Source organism: Stegodyphus dumicola, chromosome 9 (genome assembly GCF_044657685.1).
Source record: "Stegodyphus dumicola isolate Sdum_Otavi_A_Nest chromosome 9, ASM4465768v1".
Classification (NCBI taxonomy): Eukaryota; Metazoa; Arthropoda; class Arachnida; order Araneae; family Eresidae; genus Stegodyphus; species Stegodyphus dumicola.
The window spans coordinates 25,558,822-25,579,201 of record NC_140776.1 but is presented as its reverse complement, the minus strand read 5'-3'; the positions used below and the strand labels follow the sequence as shown (position 1 = coordinate 25,579,201).

Below are 20,380 nucleotides of genomic sequence, written 5' to 3'. Positions count from 1 at the left end.
ACACACAAAATGTTAAAAAAACGCCCCTTTGGACGTAATTTAAAATCTGAAACATTTCAGATTTTTTTTTTTTTTTTTTTTTTTTTTTTTTTGCCTTACCGCGAAATGAGAAAGAAATGAAAAATTAAATAAATGAATGATTAAATAAATGAAAAATTTCTGCCTAATGAAATTCGAGTAAATAATTTTAAATGAAATGCAGCCAAAAAATTGAATAATTTAATAGTTAAAAAATTTAATAATTTTCGCATTTTTTATTTTAAAAAATGATGCAAGCATAATTCTTTATGTCAATTTTAAATTAGTGATATTACTTTGAAGGTTAAGGTTAAATACGTAATCGTTTAAACCATTACCATATTATTTCAAAAGCTTAGATGCAAAGAGAAATTCAGTTTTAATCCCGGGAGAACGGGTTCATAATTGTGTTTTATTGCTTTATTCTCGAATGCTGGATTGATTATCTCGACTGGATTTTATAAACTATTTGCGGTAATATTCGTTAAGCATTAGAACGTGTTGGGATATTTTTCACTTTATCTTTCTAAACCTATACAGTAGTGCCAATAAAGTTTTCGCCTCTGTGTTACAGTGTACTTAAAAACGTAATATTTGGCTGTAGCTTGTATAGCAGTAAATTTGGCTGTAATAAATATTTGACGCATGAAAAGTGTATTTCTAATAATGATATTATAGACGGCAAATACAAAAATATCGCCTGTGACTAAATGTTGACAAATAATACAGAAACTAATTTTATCCACTTTTTGCTGTCTGGAAAATTTTTCAAATTCTCTGATTGTTATTGTTTAATACAAAATTGGGAAATATTTTCTGCTTTTTTAATATCATACGCTTGTTTTTGTATAACTTTATGTTTCTTTCTTTTCAACAGCTGGTAAACAAAAACTAGTTCATCATCGTCTGACCATGACTGAAACGATACAATCCATGAAATCGAAAGTATAGTGTTCACTAAAAGACGATCATGGGTTGCACCTTCGCCAAGGTACCTAAAGATGGCAAAGGGAGTGTCCAAGACCTGAATCATGCAGGAGATGCTCCAAGTGCCCCTCCGGCTCAAGACCCCCGAATACCGCTAACTGCACGACAGAAGTTCAGCATCTCAAAATCTTGGAAAGCTATCGCGAGAGCTATGGAACAAACAGGAGTTACAATGTTCGTCAAGTAAGTATCAAATGCTTGCCTGAATAGATGCATCTTCAGCATCTCTTATAGATGAATCTCGTTTTAAATAATATTAATACTGCCAATAAAGTTTAAAGGAAATTTTTAAGAAAAATAGTTTTATTAAATTATTCTTAATTTAGTTTTTCTACCTGAGTATTTTTAACAACCCCATAGAATTTTTCTATCAAAAATTACATTGACTGCGAAAAAGAGAATGACTTATTACTTAATATAAAAACAATTCTACTTTGGATATCTTCGTAGAATGTTTAAATTAAAAGGAATAATTGAATGAAAAGTAAAGTTCATGCTGTATTATGGTAGATTTTAATGATCAAAACATTAATAAAAAATAAAGCATACCATGAAAACATTCTCCTTAACAGTGCTCACGACAAACGCCCTAACGATAAAATGCCCATGACAAAATACCTAAAAGTATCAAATTTCTGCTTTAATCTAGTAATAGTCATATTTTTACGTTATACAATCGATCAATTCTTCAGGAATAAAAAGCTTCTAATGTTTGTTATAGGCCTTAAATTTATAAGAAATGACCAGAATGACTTCAGTTTTATGCGAAGGCTGCTATTTATATTTCTGGCCTTGGCAACAGTAAATGTTGCCAGGCGACCGCAGATGATTCCAATTGAAAGTTTGACATTTTTAACCATAACTTCTTCAGAACATTTTGCCATTTTAGCGTGATTTGTGTTATTTACAGCAAATTGAAAATTTCATCCCGGGCCAAAAGTGGAATTGACTAGTGATCATTTTCGTGCGATTATTTTTCATAATTTTCGACGTAGATTATTGAGACAAGAGGGCTTCGATGAGCTTAATTCTTTATACAGCGATAACGCACCATTCTATAACACTGTAAAAAAACTGGTATAACGAAATCAACCGTGGTCGATGTTCGCTCCAGGGCGAATTCCGTGAAGGTCTTCCAAAATCGGTTGCTGTGCCAGAAAATATCGATGCTTTGTGTGAACTGCTAACGCAAGATATTCATGTGACATACCGTAAGACTGTGGCGTCTTTGGGCATTAGTACGACAAGCACCAATAAGATCATTTGGCCATAAAAACGATTTGTTCGCATTGGATGCCGCATAATCTGACAAACGCTCAACGAAGGCTTGTGTCGATTGGTGCAAGGAAATTTTGGAAGCATATGTTCAAGATCCATTAAAAGCTGTTTTTAATATCTGCACAAATGACGAATCATGGATCTATGCGTATGAGCCCGAAACAAAACAGCAGTCGACTGTATGGTCTTCCAAGACGAGGCAAATCCTATAAAAGTTGTTCACGGAAGAAACACATCGAAGCAAATGGTTGCCTGTTTCTTCGGCATTACCGGTTTTGCCTGTTTCTTCGGCATTACCGGTTATGGGAAGCCACATTAGAGCAACGCAAGGCGGTTAATTCCGAACGGTACACGACCATTTGTTTGCCAGACGTCATCGCAGAAATTCGGAAAACCAGAAGAGGGGAATCATTCTTCATTATGGCATAAATTACGTGGGCAGCGATTAACGACACCCGAAGAAGCAGTTGATTAATTCAAAACTTATGTTTTGAGTTACCTCAATCGTAGTGGAAGAGGTGCTTCGAAAGTTGGTTCAAACGCAGGCAAAAGTGAATTGATCTGCAAAGAGAATATTTTGAAAAACAATAAAACTGATTTCTATCATAAACATTTGTTTCTTTATTATTAGGTCATAAATATTAACAGCAACTGTCATAGCAGGAATTTGTCTAAAACTTCATCTATAAATTATAAATGGCAGTTTTGAAAATTCAACATTTTGAGGGAAAAAACTGTTATATTTCTTTTATGCTTACAGATTTTTCTCCATTAATTTCAAGTTATTTCAATATTGCCACAGTTTGAAAAATGAGCAGGAAAATGTTCTTCTTTAAGTTCATGCTTCAAAAACCAAATCCGAAAGCGTTAATGTCTTAAAATACAAAGCTGCTCCTTCAGGAAAAAATTAAAAACAAAAAACTTACTGAAGATTTAGCATTTAACAAAAGGAAAGTCCCTACTTTGGCAATGATTAAAATCCAAAGATAGACGTCCAACCCACAAGCATTTATAACCACAGCAAAGTTTTTAAATTTCATTTAATAGCATTTCATATAAAAAGTATTTTTGGAAAATGTGGTTGAAACCTGAAATGCGCAGCTGTAAAAAATCTTGATTTGCTGTAGCTGTTAACCCACCCGCTATCTCTTCTTTGAAAGCTGTGCAAGTATTTCAGAATTCTAGAACACCTTAGCTTCTTTTCGCTGTGTCAGTTCGTTTAAAGTAACTTGTGCCAACAAGAGACAGTTTGGCTGGCACTGCCCCAGCAATTGTAAGGTTAAGTGACTCAAGCACGAAACGTCAAATAGAAGAGAAATTGAAAACTTCGTCTTGAATGTTTTATTAATTGCTTCATCCTTCTCATTTTTTGTGTAGTAGTTTAGCGTCAGTAATTTTTTATTCATGTCTAATATGCATGAATAAGAATGGATAGATATTTTATGAAAACCATCTATCTCAATTTTGCTGTGAAATTATACGTTGGAGATAGTGTCTACGAACTATTCAATAACTGCTAAGTATTTTCATTTTTACGTTTGTAACAAAGCAGCTTGGTTTGGATAATATATGAAAAAGAAATTAGTTACAAGACAGTTAACAGCAATTAAACACAGCCTTAAAAACATTAATTAATGAAACCTAAGTTTTACTTTAATCAATTTTCTAATGTTTAGTAAATAAAAATTCCTATTCATCCGTTTCTAAGAATTAGAAGCAATATTAAGTTACAATTCTTTAAAGTAAAATGTGTTATGCTAGTGGTAAATTAACCTTATTTATAAAAATAAAAGGATTTTAGATGTATTCTGGAACTTATATAATGTTTAAAAATGTTTAGTTGATTCATTTCCAAGGAGAAGTATGCTTTACTAGCTGCTGTTGTTGATAACATTATAACGTTTTATATTCTTTAAAAACATAAAATGTGTGACACGTTTTAACCCTTAAATGCATGAATTTTTATTTTTAAAGTAAAAACTACATTAGAATTGATATCAAATAAAACAGGAAAAATACTTTAAAAAATTCTAATTTAAGTTTTTATTCCAATTTTTGAAGCAATATTATTAACTTTTAGAAAACAATATGACAGGTAAATGTGCAATAACAATTCTGTATAATAATACATACCTTATAAACTTGTTCAAATAATTTCAAAATTTTGAATATATCAAAATAACGAGAAGCACAACATCAAAAATTCGTAAACACAAATGATGTCTGCAAACTATACATCAACTCACTATAATGACCGTTACACCGTTAGTGGTGCCACCACACTGAAACTTTCAAAATTATATACGTAAACAGCATGTATCCAATTGGTTACACTTCGCAGTAAGCTAAAATTTGTGTTTTGACTTGATTTACATGAGTAAATATTAAGATCATTTATTTAATTAAAATAACTGTTAACCGAAAGCACCACTAATGCTTACAAATACAGCCAACAGTTATCGCTTAAATTTAAGGTAATGAATTGAATTAACTAAGTAACACTAAGAATCTAGAAGAACTAAGAAACTAGCCTAACGGTTACACAGTTAAAATAACGCGCAAGCTGGCTGTGACCTTAAGATCGGGCTGACAAACCTAATGGTGTTCAGAACGCAACTCTGCAAAATACTGTACTCAAAAGAACATCAAATTAGCAGCGTCAGCTTCAGCAGGCAGAACACGCTTCGATTTTACCTCTAAAACTTTTCTTTAAGTACTAGCCTTTTTCTACTTTATCTGAATGTCGGGCAAGCTAGAAATTTACATTCGGCAGGTAAAAGGAAATGAAGACGATAGGAAAGTTTTAAATACAAAAATCACGTCACGTGATAATTTTTTTTTTCAAAGGAATCAAGAATCTCGTTTACTCAAAATTCCAGAACGTTTTTATTGGTTTTATATTTTTAATATTAAAAAATTCCTCAGTCATTTACTTAGGCTAATAAATTACCTCAAATATTTGTACAATAATATAAATTCTTAACAAAAACAAAAAGGTTTAAGTCAAGATATAATGAGAAGTAAATCTTAGTTGGCAAAGTTATAAGGTATTTCTCCCGCTTTTTAGCATGCCTTTGTAGTGCAGTAGTCATCACGCTCGATGCGAATGCGAGAGGTCCGTGGTTCAAGCCCCGGCGAGGGTATTGCTCATTTGTCATCTCTCCTGCTTCAAAAAAAAAAAAACTGATGTCTCTACAATGGCACCCAAAGTAAAAGGGTGGTGGACGATGATTCTTTACCTCCAGGATTTGGCGATTGGGTCCCCTAATCCCCAGTCGCCCTTTAAAAGGGAGAGCATATAAAGTATTTCTCCCGCCTTCTTAGCATGTCTTCGTAGTATACTGGTCGGCACGCTCGGCGTATTCGAGAGGTCCGTGGTTCGGGTTCAGGTGAGAACATTGCTCATTTTTCATCTCTTTTGCTTCGAAATAACCTAATGTCTCTACAAAGTATTTGACGTTCTGCAAATGATAATTTTAATACTCAAGTCAATACAAATTGCAGAAAAATACTGTTTAATATTAACGATTTTAATTGATCTCTAAAAACGGTTTAAGCAATATTTTTTGTAGAGGGTGTTAATGAGAGACGAAATTCATAGTTTTGTTTTTACTACCATTAGTGCAGCGCCATTGCGACGAGCATTATCGTCCATTAGAAGGAAGTTATCACTTCTTGCGCCTCTAAACAACTTAACGTAGGTGTCAGTATTGTATTATATATTTAGGCATTCATAGTTGCATTGGTTAAAATATGTAGGTCAGTGTGGCCATTCAAAATAACTACCCATACCAAGATTCCCCAACATTTGAGTTGATGTCTTTCACGAATTGTTTTCACATTTATTGCGCTTATTTTCCTAAATCTAAAATGTAGTCACTCTCCAAACAAAAACGAGACTCATTAGTGAGGAATATCTGCTAAATTCTATCATACGCTAATCACAATGAGCTCTATACCATTGCAAATGGGCACATTTCACCGCCCAAATTAGTGAGACATAAATTATGAGTTTCCTTGCATACAGCCCTTTCTTTTGCAGCCTGTCACTCAGGATATATCTGGATAATGGATTCTTTACATTTCCCTTGCAAACTGGACTGGGAACAGTTGTTTTTCTTTTTTAGCAATCGTTGCCAAATAACGACACTTAAAGTCTGTTGTGACACGTTTTCGATCTTAATCTGTTTACATCACTGGTGGCTTTAAACTGTGCCCAGATTCGTGATATGTCACTTTTAGCTACTTTTAGGTCTTTTCAAATATGTTTCAGTGTCTGTCATAATTCATTCTCGCCATCATGCATCATTTCTCAGAATCCATCAGATGCCTTTTTAGACATGTTTCATATTCTACACAAGAAACTTTTATTAGGTTTCTCATATAATTGAAATTAGAATTTGAAATTCCACTTTGCATTCCTTTCTTCACGTGAACGGGCGCAAAAAATTGCATATTTCTGTGCAGCGATGGTGAATCCGATTGAACTAGATGATACCATTAGCCTTGAGCTACTACCAAGTTTCTACCTTTTATTGGACTTCATTTAACTTTAATTTACAAAAATCACATTTTCTAAGCTGTTTCTTTAATTCCCTCCAGTTTACATTATTAACCATTGGAAATGAATCTCCAACTGGTTTCAATCTTTTGAGGTTCCAGTCTGTGCAGCGTTGATGAATCCGACTGAAGTAGGTGATACCATTAGCCTTGAGCTAACAACCTTCCATCTTTCACTGGACTTCATTCAACTTAATTTATAGACATCACCTTTCATAGTTGTCTCTTTAATGCCTTCCAGTTTACATTACTAGCCATTGGAAATGAATCTCCAACATGTTCCAGTCTTTCGAGGAAGAATAAAAATTTAGTAATTTAGATAACAATACTGAGAAACTGGAAATAGCATTTCGATCTAATATAAGTCAAGAAGTCTTCAACATTTTTCTAGTATCATATCCTTTAGAATTTAAAACAGAAGCTACAATTATTCGTAGCAAATGCCAAATATTTTTGAATTTTTCATTTCAAGCTACTGTACCATCTTCTCCTGTAGTATGAGAAGAATTTTCTTAGTCGGTTTATAATTTCTAATCACAGAGTTATCTTAAAACTTAGTACTACGTTATTGCCCTTAGAATCTATTTTACTGCCAACGCAACTATAAGTAAAAATAATAATCCAAATAAACATTTATTTATCCACTTCTGATGACTTACGTTTGAAATTTTAACACAAACTAAAACGATAGACTTATCGTGTAATTAATGTTCCAAGATTAGGCTTTATTTCATGGCCGCTAACATTCAGTTATTTAGTAATAAGTTTCTAAATTCAAAATTCTACAACGTTTCTAAACTCACAAAGATCTTACCAACGGCACAATGACAAACTAACATTACGTAAATCACTCTACGACATTGCGAACGTTTCAATAGCCCTTCCGTTAAGATTAATCTCGTACTTTTCACCTACACTCTCATGCCTTTACATTAATGTACTTCCTGATCTGATTGAATAACTTGATTTGAGCTAAGAAGTATAGAATAGGGTAGTTTGTCAACAGTTAGAGAAGTCTACTAACAGTTAAATTTAAATTTAACTTAATTATTTAACTTAATTATTAATTTTGGTAACAGTAATTTAACTGTTACCAAAACTTAAGAATAATTGTCACATTTATTTATTTAAAATACTAAAGATAAACTTTAAAAATGTTTATTTTTTAAGGGATTCATTATTCAAATACAGAGAATAAAAAAACTTTTTTTTGTTTTTAAGTGTATGAATTTGCCGTTCAAGAGCGAGTTGCTGAACTCTTAATTAATTTTTTTCTCTAATATTCAAGTTTTACTTTAAACATATTTTATTTTCTTAATTAGAACTCCCAAAGAATCATATTTAGAAACCTCAGTTTCAAATGTACGCAGAAGGAATGTAACAATTTTCAGTCGTTCTGCAATTATTCGCAATCGGGTTCTATTCAAGCGCGGAAAACTCTCGAATGCGGCCTAACTTATTTTAATAACTCTCTAAAATAAATGAGGTCGAAAGCGTAACTAAAATTAACAAGAAACAAACTCGATGACTTCCACTCCTTGTACAAGCAATTATCTTTTGCCTCACCGTTAACCATTAAACAATGTCCGTGTATTTGTAGATGTGTGTAAATTGGATTAGTATTATTTCCTGTATTGTAGTTTCAATCAGAGTTCGTTTCGCGAAACTAATTAGGAACTGTTTCATTTTCTAACTCTGCACATCATTTAGAACAAAATAAAAATTTTCATCTTCGCTGCATTAAATATTCGCGAACGGATCTTTAGAGAAATACACAATTTAAATTATATATGCGAATCGGTAGATGTGAAGGTAATCAAGATGTAAAGGTGGCGAAGTAACTATAGTTAAGCATAATGCAGGCGTATAATGAATGAAATTAACTAATTAATATTTAATTGAAGGAATAATGTTACCGATCTTGTTAATTCGAAAGTTTAACTACGTTACAGTAATATACACCCAGTCCCTAAGAAAATATAAATAAACTATTATTCATTTGAATGCTTTCAAACTGGCGTGCTACCAAGTAAAAGTTAAGAAAGTTTACAACAAAGGCAACATAAAACTAAAAGCGAGAAGGTGTGAAATAATTTCTCCTTTTTTATTATATTAATGCATTCTAACTACAGTGGGTTGTTAGTTATTTTCTTAACTAATTTGCATTATATTAACTAATATCTCAACTATTCTGCATTATATTAATGCGTTCTAACTACAAAGGGTTGTTAGTTATTTTCTTGCCTTGATTATTTGTTTATTTTTGCCATTTTACTTTTACGTTTTGTATAATTCGTATAAAACAAGTGGGAGTTCAAAATACTCTTATGAATTCTTAATATTCTGTAAGAGTTGGAAATGTATTTTAACTCGTTATTAAATACTACCCTCTTGAGCGCAAGCCGCCAAAATTTTCATTATGAAAAAATATATATATAAGGATGTTAAAGAGTCCAGTTATTGTAATTTCGCTAGTCCAGCTGTAATTAATAATAACAGAGATGAAGAACTGCATTTTATTGATTTTAAACTTCTCAGTTTCTTACTCAGTATATCAGACAGATTGAATTTGAATGAAAAATTAACTATATTATGCTTTGCCAAATGGAATACTTTTTTCCCAGCAGTGGCAACACATTTCTTTTAAACCGCTAATTTTTCGGGTTAAACTTTATAGACAAATATCTTACGTTTTCAACCCAGTGAATGATGCATTTCTTTTAAATAGCTTAATTTTCTGATTAAATTTGAAACATAAATTCTTTCGCTTTGCCGACTGGTACACGTTGCTTTTAAATAGCTGAGTTTTCTACTTACATTTGAAAAATAAATATATTATGCTTAGCTCAGTGGTAACTCATTTCTTTTAAATCGCTGATTTTCCGGATTAAATTTGAAAGACAACTATCTTACACTTTGCCCAGTAACAATACATTTGTTTTTAGTCCAAAGGGATTTGAGTCCCGAAGGACTATTACTTTCGTTTTGGCAATTTGCGTCGGACTCCTATAAATGTCGGTTCATTTTTCAAACTGTTGCCACAAAATGTCCTGCATTATATTTGAAGAAATTAAATAATGAAAAATCTGCATAAACGTGTGTATTTTTCTCGCATTGTGATAAAACAACATTACATAGAGCCATCCAATTTTGAATGACGTAATCCTACTGCGAATATGGGCATCTGAAATCCCAAATTTGAAATTTAGAATTTGTTTTATTATCGATTTAATATTTTGTAAAACATTAATGAATTTTTCAGTAGCAAACTCAACGATTTAAAAGCGAGCAATGGTAACCTCTACCCCCCGGGAAGAGGGAAACTTTTTTATCTTTAGCGCGTCGAACTGTGTATCGGAAATTCTAAAGATATGCTCATTTATTAGTTATTTTGCGACATTGCTATTGAACTAAATTTTATGGTTTAAGTGCAAAGAACATGCTATTTAATAAATAAAGGTAACACACAAAACGTTAAAAAAACGCCCCATTGGACGTAATTTAAAATCTGAAACATTTCAGATTTTTTTTTTTTTTTTTTTTTTTTTTTTTTTGTAAATTATTTAATGATCTGATTAAATTTGAGTATTTTTCGCTTTGCCGACTGGCACACACTGCTTTTCAATCGCTGAGTTTGCTGATTAAATATGAAAAGATAAATATCTTACGCTTAGTTCAGTAACAATACATTTCTTTTAAACCATTTCGTTTTCTAATTAAATTTGAAACACATAAGTATATTTCGCATTGCCGACTGGCACACGTTGCTTTTAAATCTCTGAATTTTCTAATTGAATTTGAAAGATAAATATCTTACGTTTACCTCAGTCGAAACATGCTTTTAAATCCCTGAGTTTTTTTAATCAAAATATCTTTAAATTTGCTTAAAATACGAAATAAATGAAAAGCAAATTCGAAATTAAAAATTCGCGTTTCGAGGCGCAAGTGTTTGTGTCGAGTATTATGCATGATCAAAATTTGGCGTCTCTAGGTGTCGCTATTTTTCCACAATATGGGAGAACATGCATACATACGTATTCTTCATTGTTTAATAATACAGGTGAATGTTGGTAGCTAATGGCAGACATGTATTAACTAAACTGAGCAAGACGAAGCTAAGAAGCAAGAACTGGCAATGCTATTGAATAAAAGGAATTAAATTTTGTTGAGAAAATAATGATTAAGATATTACGTAGGTGATTTAGTTATGGTATAGAGAATCTTAGGATTTTAGGAGCAGGAATCTGGGAATCAACTGTGCCTTCGTCAAAACTCAAACCACGAGTATTTACCAGCTTCACAAATAAGTACTTACACCATGTCAGCACACACAAAAGAATTCGTTAATTTCATACAAAAACATGTATTTGCCCTGTTTGCCAAAGATCATTGATATGCCGTTAATAAATTTTCATGGAATATTCATATGTCTGTAATGCTCATAAGATGAAACATTGTCATCTTTTTTGTAAATTCTATGGAAATAACTGTAATGCAATCAATGCCACCAACAATAAAAATCTTGAAAATATTTTAATTATGTATAACGAACGCAGCGTAATTGTATATAAAAGGTGAAGAAAATATATTATGTTTGATTTTTCTCAAGCATATCGATAAATTCTAGGCACGGTTCAGACAGACTAAATCCCTAAGCACTACATTCTTACAGTATCTTCGACGAAGGTATGCAGAAAGGAGGGAGAAAGTACCTTACATACTCCCCCTTTTAGAAGGCGATTGGGTATTATTGCACCCAAAGGCCAAATCCTGGTAATTACGAATTATCTTTCACCACCTTTTAGTTCGGGCGCCACTTGTAGAGTCATTAGGTTTCCTTGAAGCAAGAGACGTAAACAATGTGCAGTGCTCTTGCCGGGACTCGAACCCAAGGCTTCTCAAATAAGCGTCGAGAATGTTGCACATTACACCATGAAGGCATACGAAAAGGAGGGACAAAATTTATTTCCCTTAAGCGTACGCCTTTTAACATAGCTTTATTTTTCATTTCCTTAAAAATGCAGTTAGAGCGGCTATTATAATTTCACTCAGGAGTTTAGTAACAACACTCTTTACTTCTTATTTGTAAGAATTCAAAGTGACTAATCCTGATAGAAAATTACATTTTTGCGTCTAATTTGAAGCATTTTTTCTACTATAATATTGCTTTTCTAATGGATTTTGAACATTTACGTTAATTTTAAATTAGTACTGTAAAGATTATTTTAGTTAATGCGCATTATTTCTATTTCTTAGACATTATTTAATTAAAGCCAATAACTTTAATTATGAATATTGCTTAAACTTCTAAATTTTGGCTAGGAAATATGTAAAATCTTATTGTAAAAGTGCCACTCTATTCTCGAAAAGCCTTCAATTTGTTTCGCCGCATAAGCATATAATGTTTGTTTACTACCCATGACACTTTACTGCAGCTTTCTGTGAGAATCGTTGTCGTTAATTCTTACATCTGAAGCTGACAGCTTCAGTTTGAATGCATCTTTTTGATTTATTATAGCGTTACTGTGACATTTTTCATTCGATTAGTTTCTCTTCCTATTCATTCATTTAAATGTTTCTCTTCGTATATTTCTGACTGCATTGCCATAAAATTTCACTGTGTATTTTCATATATATTGCTCAGTTTTACTCCTGAGGCAAGTATTGTGTTATCAAGAAAGAAAATTTGGATTGTACAAATAGATAGCGTTATGTTCCTTTCGTTATTCTTCTGTCAATTTTATAATCATTTCTCTTTTGAGATTCGACCGACACTTTTAGGTTACTATATAAACAAATTCCGCGTATTTTTGTTTACAATGGTCAATTTTGAACATGGGGGGTGCTAAAATAAACCTCATACCAGGAAACGGTTGAAGCTTGCAAAGAGATATATGAAGTTTACGCTACTGGTTTAACAGCGTCAGGATTTAAAATATTTCGTTCTGTAGATTTTCAATTGAAGATGACCAACGTTCAGACCAACCTTCTGAAGTTTATGATGACAAAATTAAGGTCATAATTGAATCAAATCGTCATTAATTGCACAAGTACTTGCAGAAACGTTAAATGCATCTGACACGCACAACAATTGTAAATCACATAAGATGGTCTGGACTTGTTAAGAAGCTTAATACTTGGGTTCAGCACGAATTGAAAGAAATTCACTTAATGCAAAGAATCAATATTTGCGATACTCGTTTCAAGCAATGCAATCGGCCCTTTGTTGAAATGAATTATCCCTGATGATGAAAAATAGGTCTTACACAATCATATTAATCTAAGAAAATCATGGTCCAAGATAATGAAGCAGCACAAATCATATCAAAATTTAAAATGCATTAGAAAAAGATCGTGCTGTCAATTTGGTGTTATTATAAAGGCTTCCAAGCAAACGAAACGGTCGGCTCAGATGTTTACTTCCAACAACGTTTAAAAATGGACGAAGCAATCAAAGAGAAAAGCCAGAAATGGCAAATCGCAAAGAAGTCGTGTTCCACCACGACAACGCGAGACCTCGCACATCTTTAGAAACACATAACGAAAATATTAGAGCTTGGTTTAAAAGTGATGTCGCATCTCTCATATAACCCCAATCTTGTACCAAATTTGTTTCAAAGTTTACGAAGCTTCTTAAATGGTAAAAATTGGAGTAATAACGATGACCTTAAATCGCACTTGGTTCAGGGTTTTACTGATAAAGACCTGAAGTTCTATGAGTTCGAAATCATAAAATTACCAGAAAGATGGCAGAAGATCATCTACCAAAATGAAAGATATTTTATTGAATAAAGTTCATTTTATGTATAGAAAAAAAAACGAGTTTTATTTCACATTAAAAAAACGAAATTACTTTTTTCCCAACGCAATAATTGTTGATATATGAAGTTTGAACTGATAAAATAAACAAATTAAAAGTTGATACATAATTAATTAATTAACTAATTAAACAAACTTTTTATCACGCAACCCAAGTTCTAATGGATAAACACAGTATTGGATTTTAAAACTGTACTATGATAACAAACAAACAATATAAACATATAAATCACAAATATACGTCTTACTATTTACTCAACTTTTTACACAAATAAACCGATATTTAATACGATATTAAACTCCTTAGAATGGTATTAGACCATAAGCACAGGCATTCAAATAATGAGTTTTTACTGAGTCTTCAAATCAAAATCTATATCAAAAATACTCAGATTTATCTGCACTATTCACCCACTTAAAACTGCTTTTTGTGCACCACGTTTCACACGATCTTACATTAGTCGAAGAGTATGTCTCACCATTTTCTCGAAGAGAGAATCACACTGGCAATTAAAATTTACCCCGAGAGAAAGACTAAAATATTTTTTAATTTTCTTCGTACAAACAGGGGGATCAGGGCATTAGATGAAACAACTTTTGGGAAATAACAAGCCTCGTAGACAGTCTGTCTACATTTTATTTCTTTTCCGGGTCCAAAAGCAATCTAAACAATAAACTTGCACCAAACTGGAAGATTTTTATTATTATTATTATTTCTAAAGCTACCACTTATATCTTAACACCTACAACGAATTTGATTTTCTTCGCATTTCTGATTCCTTAATTTTAGGTTTCCTATCCATTTCACAATCACCCACCCACAAGGAAGCATTTCTTTCAAAATATCGTCCTTTCTTTTGCACCCAGCCCCCACAGCTGTAAAATAATTTGACTCGTTAGAACGGTAGGAAATATCTACAAGGAACTAAAGAAAAGGAAAGGATCCTTTATACGCTATCTATTATTATTATCTGCCAGTGCCTGCAACTTATGTATTATCACACCCATCTATCTCAATGTTTTTCAATTTTCCTTTTAAAGAATCAAAATTAAATGGCATTTTATACCCTCCCCGATGTCAGATTGTTGCATAACATATTTACTAAATTCCATTTGTGTGCTTTTTAACAAATATATGTGTCTTTTTAAAAATCGTACTTTTAAATATGCTTTCTGTTAAATATAGATTTCAAATTCTGTTTTAAATCTTTTTAATATTAAATAAAAATTTATTCCTTATTATTCTTTTTATTCTTAAATGTAGGATTCGAGAGCATTTTATGATTTAAATATGGATTCGATAAAATTCCAGATTCATTCACCTCTTAGAATAAATCACAAATCAAAGCAGAAAATGGGCTGTGATAAATAAATAATGCAACTAGTTCATTACTATTCACAGTATTAACTCTCAAATGAAAACATCAAGTTTCATGGTTGACAAAGCATTGTTAGTGAAATTTCCTGAGAAAATGGGGCTTAGGAATCTTCAATAATCAATCCTTTATCTGAATCAAACATGACGCTGTCATGAGAGTACCTCGTGGAAGAAGTAAGAGAGCAGTGGCTGTTAAATTATCGTAATTAAATGCGTTTCGTGTAATCCGCTGTGACTGTTCTCCTCTTCTACTCACTCCCCATGCACATTCCAATCTTCTCATTCCATTGGTCTTCGGTTGTTCCGATGTGCAATGAATTAATCTTCCTTGGCGATTGCATTTTATAAACTTCGTATTATTTACAAAAGGAAATTAGATAGCGTCTGATGTTGGACGTAAATATCATCGTGAATTGATGGATTCAAATAAATCGTTTTGAATAGCTTTTGTCGGGATAAAATTTAATTACCCTGAAACTAAGCGTTTCAACAAGCTAAGCTTATATATGTGATAACAATTAATTAATGTGATCGTAAAAACCTATCATGCGTTTTTCGTAAAGGGAAGATGGAACAATTTTGCACCTTCCCTTTAACAAACCTTCTCTTGAATGGTTTTGCTCTGCACGAAAAATTAGTTTAAAAGAAACCAAACTGTGGTTTATAAATACAGCTAATATAATTATTTTTAAAAATGAAACCAAAAATTATTCTAACACATCGGATATCAGAAAAGCTGGAAGAGTCATTTGCTGCCCACAAGCGGACGAATAGTAAAGTCGTTGAATACTGGTATCCCGGTGAACGGATTGGCTGAATGGACGTTTTTCTACTTTTTCCCATATGTAACGTGTATACAAACAGTTTCCCTTAAAACGTCCTTCACGGAGGCATTCTTCTTCTAACACAGCTCACGAGTGTTTTGCTATAATTAAATAAACCTAAGACCAGTCATTATCTAGAAATTACAAAATTTCTTCTCCGTGTGGAGTAATGGGAAAGAGTTAAAAAAATTTCGCAAATAAAGGAATTTAAGTAAACTTTTTATTCAACTTTGGGTTATAAATTTTAAAGCCAAACTATGGCTTAAAACTACGATTGCCTTCGAAACTATGATTTGAAACTATAATTGAAACTACAGTCCTTAAAAGTATGGTTAAACTTTTGCATTTGCAGTTATTTCAGATACAAAAGTTGATCGATGTGGAACAGAAAACAAAAATGTATTCCAGTGTGTGAATTTAACTGGGGTCCCCTAAAACCCCAGTCGCCCTTTAAAGGGGAAGTATATATACTGTATTTCTCCCGCCTTCTTAGAATGCCTTCATAGTATCGTGTCTGCACACTGGGCGCGTATTCCAGTGGTCCGTGGTTCGATTCCCGGCTAAGGCGTTGCTCATTTTTCAAGTCTCCTACTTCCAAAAAATCCTAATGTCTGTACAAGGTCTGTGAATATTAAAGACTGGTTTCATTAATTAATCGAATACAATACGCTATTTGCTTTAGAATGGATGCTTTCAAGGAGGATTATGTGATAGAATTGTCTCATATTAGGGCTACAGAAGACTATATGCAGCCAATCCGTTCACCATGAACTGTTTCAAGACGACCATGGTGAGAAATGAATTCATAAAAAGTTAGGTTAGGTTATTTAATTACAGCAAAGCCTCGAGGGCTATCTGCGTATGGGGAGGGATGCCTTCGTGGAGGACTTTCTAAAGGAAACTGGCTCGTATACACGCTACACATGGTGAAAAACACGAAAACACCCATGCAGCCAGCCCGTTCGCGGGATTCGAACCGAGCTACCAGTGTTCAGCGACTTTACCGCTCGGCCGCTGGTGGGCCTCGAAGTCATAAAAGGATTTTTAGAAACATTAATGTGTGATGGCAGAAATTTGATCCCGAGTTGCCATGAATAATTGTAGTTCTTTTGTCGGTCGTTTTTAAATTTTAATACTGTCGATTCTTGAAAAAAATTAGACTTCTCATCTTTGTCTTAGAGCCAGTCGTTGTGTCCCTTTTACATCTTCATATCAGGAAACACATATATTAAACAATTTTGAACTATCTTCGTTTACTATAGCAGAAAGGAAATTCGCTATGTATGAAAAATTTAATCCATACCTTCACAGCAAACTGAAAAACTGATTTGCTTCAGTTGTGTTGGAAATACGAATAATAATCAGTTACTAATCCGCTTTACAAGATATTTCGTCTGTCTAAAAATTTTTATTTTTATTATAATTTATGAAACATGATAGCAAATGTTCCTGATTAAAATAAAAGCAAAATATTGGAGAGATATTCTTTACAAGATGCAAGATGATTAGTCAGCAGCTTTGGTACTAGAGTTTATTGACTGCAGAAGTGAAAGAAGACTTTAATTTATTCATTAATATTTTTCACATTTCTTTTTGACATTTCTAAACATTTCTTTTTGATATTCATTTCTTCAGAAACTGCTTTTATTCAAAATAAATCTCATTCGTACTAAATTAATTATCCTAGAAAATTTTCAAAACGTAAATTAGCATTTTTCCCAACATATGGTAATTCTTCTTAAAGAATTTCTTTTCTAAGAAATGGTTTGCTGTTTATTTCTGCAATTTCCCTTGCAATTCTTAATTAAAGTTTCATTTACATTTGCAAACTTTCGGCGCCTTTTTACGTATGTAAATTACATTTTTCTTAGGAGAAAATTATAACTACTATTTTTCTCGATTTAAGCAATCATATTCAAATCATTCCTTAATTCAAAAGTAATTTGTGTATTTTTTATGAATTACTGTATGGTTATAATAAGTATACAGGTCACCATATCCTGATAAGATATCTAATAAACTACACAAGAATTCTAATATGATGCTGTATCCTAACGGCACTTAATTACGAATTCTCAATTCAAAATTATGTGATAGAAATACAGTATGCGTTCATATTCCAAAAAATATACGCATATATTTTCCAAACCATGCTACATGCAATAAAACTTGTAGTGTTCGTTATTCTCGATCGTTCTTTTACTCCTGATAAGCTCTTTAATCTATCGGTGTGATTCCAATATTTTAATTTTAGTCTTCACTTTTATACAATGTCTGTCTTGAATGTCTTTCACCTCTGTAAACTCTGATCTAACTTTTGATAGACATAAAGCGACTTATATATCTGAAAATATAACAGAAACTTGTCTATAAGACACTATTTTAAACTTAATAAGATGAAGAGAAGGCATTTCTGGTGCTTAAAAATCTGCCAGCATTTATGGCGAGAAACTCAAAGTGGAAATTCAAATGTAATGCTAAATAAAACTAATAGCCAAAAGCTACGTAGAGTAATTTATACGAAATTGGCTCTGAAATTCGTATAATTTAAATAACCAGTTGTTTTATGTTTTGAACCTTTGCTGTCTCTCTTTCCGTTTCACTCCAGGATACAAATTAGTTCGAGTATATTTAAGTGAGGGTTTGAGATTGTTGAAACAGAGTATGTTCTGACTCTGGAAGGTCGCGTTGCGATGTTTGTTATTATAGATAAGCATTCCATTCCCCGGTAGTTTAAATTCACGCCGGTATAATTCGGAGCCAAATTCGCGTTTAAGTTACTCTGTGTAGCCTTTGGCTATTAGCTATTGAAATTTCAATTTACATTTGAATTTCTCTTTTGAGTTTCTTACCATAAGTGCTGGAGGATTTTAAAAGCACCAAAAATGCCTTCTGTTTATTTCACTGAATTTAAAATTAAATGGTCTTTTACACCTTTCGCAGGCTTCTGTACATACTTTTTTGGTTTAACGATAAGTGGCTTAACGTCTATCACAGGTTACAATAGCTCGCAGGTCACAGATTACAATACGAAAACGCTAAACGTGATTTGAGAGACCAAAAACATAATATCCATTCTTAAAAACTTAATTGAAAAGCATCTTTGCAAATATATTTATCACCCCTTCTTAGTTATATTATAACGCTATCAGGTTCAATGTTCCGCCTTACTTTCTTTGGGAACATGCAGAGACCTGACTCGGAACAGGGAGCTTACTAAAGCTATGTTTAATAAATGTGGAAAGTAGACAAGATACACAGGAAGGGTATACGAAACCCTTTATTTTTCACTCTTTACAATAATTTCCGTACTTCGGAATACAGAGACCAACTACTTGTGGTCTGAACGTAAGAATATAAAAATATTAACTAAACTCTAACTTAAATTTGGAATAATAAACAAGGGCCTACGTGGAAGGTTGGCCGTATATTAACAGGAAGCCGTATGTAATACAGAGAACTGTTAACACTACAATACGTTTAAAATTATCAAGAGGATTAAACCTCTGGCCTGGAAGGCAACCAGCAACCGAGTAAAACTGCTAAGGCAAGCGGCCTGCTTCGACTAACTCCTTCCTCTCTCTCGCTTGGCAAAAGCCACAACTTAAGTACTTGGCATTCGCCAGACAAATTTGCATAAATAAATTAAAGCTTTTAATTCTGGCCGGAAGCAGAAAATAAGAAGTGATAGTAAAGATTTAAAATAAACTAAACGTTAGTAAAACTTAAGATCCTTACATATTTCCCGCCAGAGTTAATTAGTTTGAAATTGAGGTCTAAAACGACCTTGTTGAAAACTTTTAGCTCTAGAATCTAACGCGAGGCCAATCTTTTACAAACATTTCTCACTAGAAACTAGAAATTTAAAAAAAAATTTGTTCTTACATTACCAGTTCCATGGACAACCACTTTTCATCTGTACTGCATCTAAACAGGAGCTTTTAGTTCAAATCTGGTTCCTTCCAGAGATCTGGAAGGAAAACTAGTTTAATGAAATGTTACACAATGAAATGGCAAGTAACATGAATATTTATATTTCTCTTAACATTCTTATTTCATTCATGACCTTATTTTAATTATCTCTCCCCGTGCTCTCTGACATGTGTTGTAAAAGAAAACACCAAACACGAATGTGTTTATGTATACGTGTTCAACACTGCCTCCTACAATCAAAACACTATGTTAAAATTCATCATAACAAGACCTCGTAACACACCCTATCTTCATCTCTAAACCCTGAGGTACTATTCTGAAAGTGGCTAACTCTGAAGTGTAGCGTCAGAGAGCCTAACTACATTCATTCAACCTTTAACACATATTCACAATACTTTTTTTTTTTTTTTTTTTTTTTTTTTTTTTTTTTTTTTTTTTTTCCAGTCACACGAATAAGTTTAAAATTTTTGGCATTACTTTCACTTTTACAATATCACAGTATTTCTTAACATTTAAAATAACAGTTCACATTGTATATAAGAACATATTAACATGCCGTTAATTTTACGCATTTTAAAACATA

The 20,380-nt window shown here is 32.5% G+C and overlaps 1 protein-coding gene across 6 annotated transcripts in view; it reads left to right on the top strand.

The window, feature by feature from the left end:
• The window catches only part of LOC118205679 (neuroglobin-like), a 334,461-nt gene that overhangs the window by 277,249 nt on the left and 36,832 nt on the right, over positions 1 to 20,380 (top strand). For all 6 annotated transcript variants that reach the window (XM_085823292.1, XM_085823291.1, XM_085823288.1 and 3 more), the window contains one exon: positions 896 to 1,188. In XM_085823292.1, coding sequence (XP_085679418.1) covers positions 989 to 1,188 — 200 coding nt within the window. In that variant the 5' untranslated portion in view covers positions 896 to 988. The remainder of the gene's footprint in view (positions 1 to 895; positions 1,189 to 20,380) is intronic.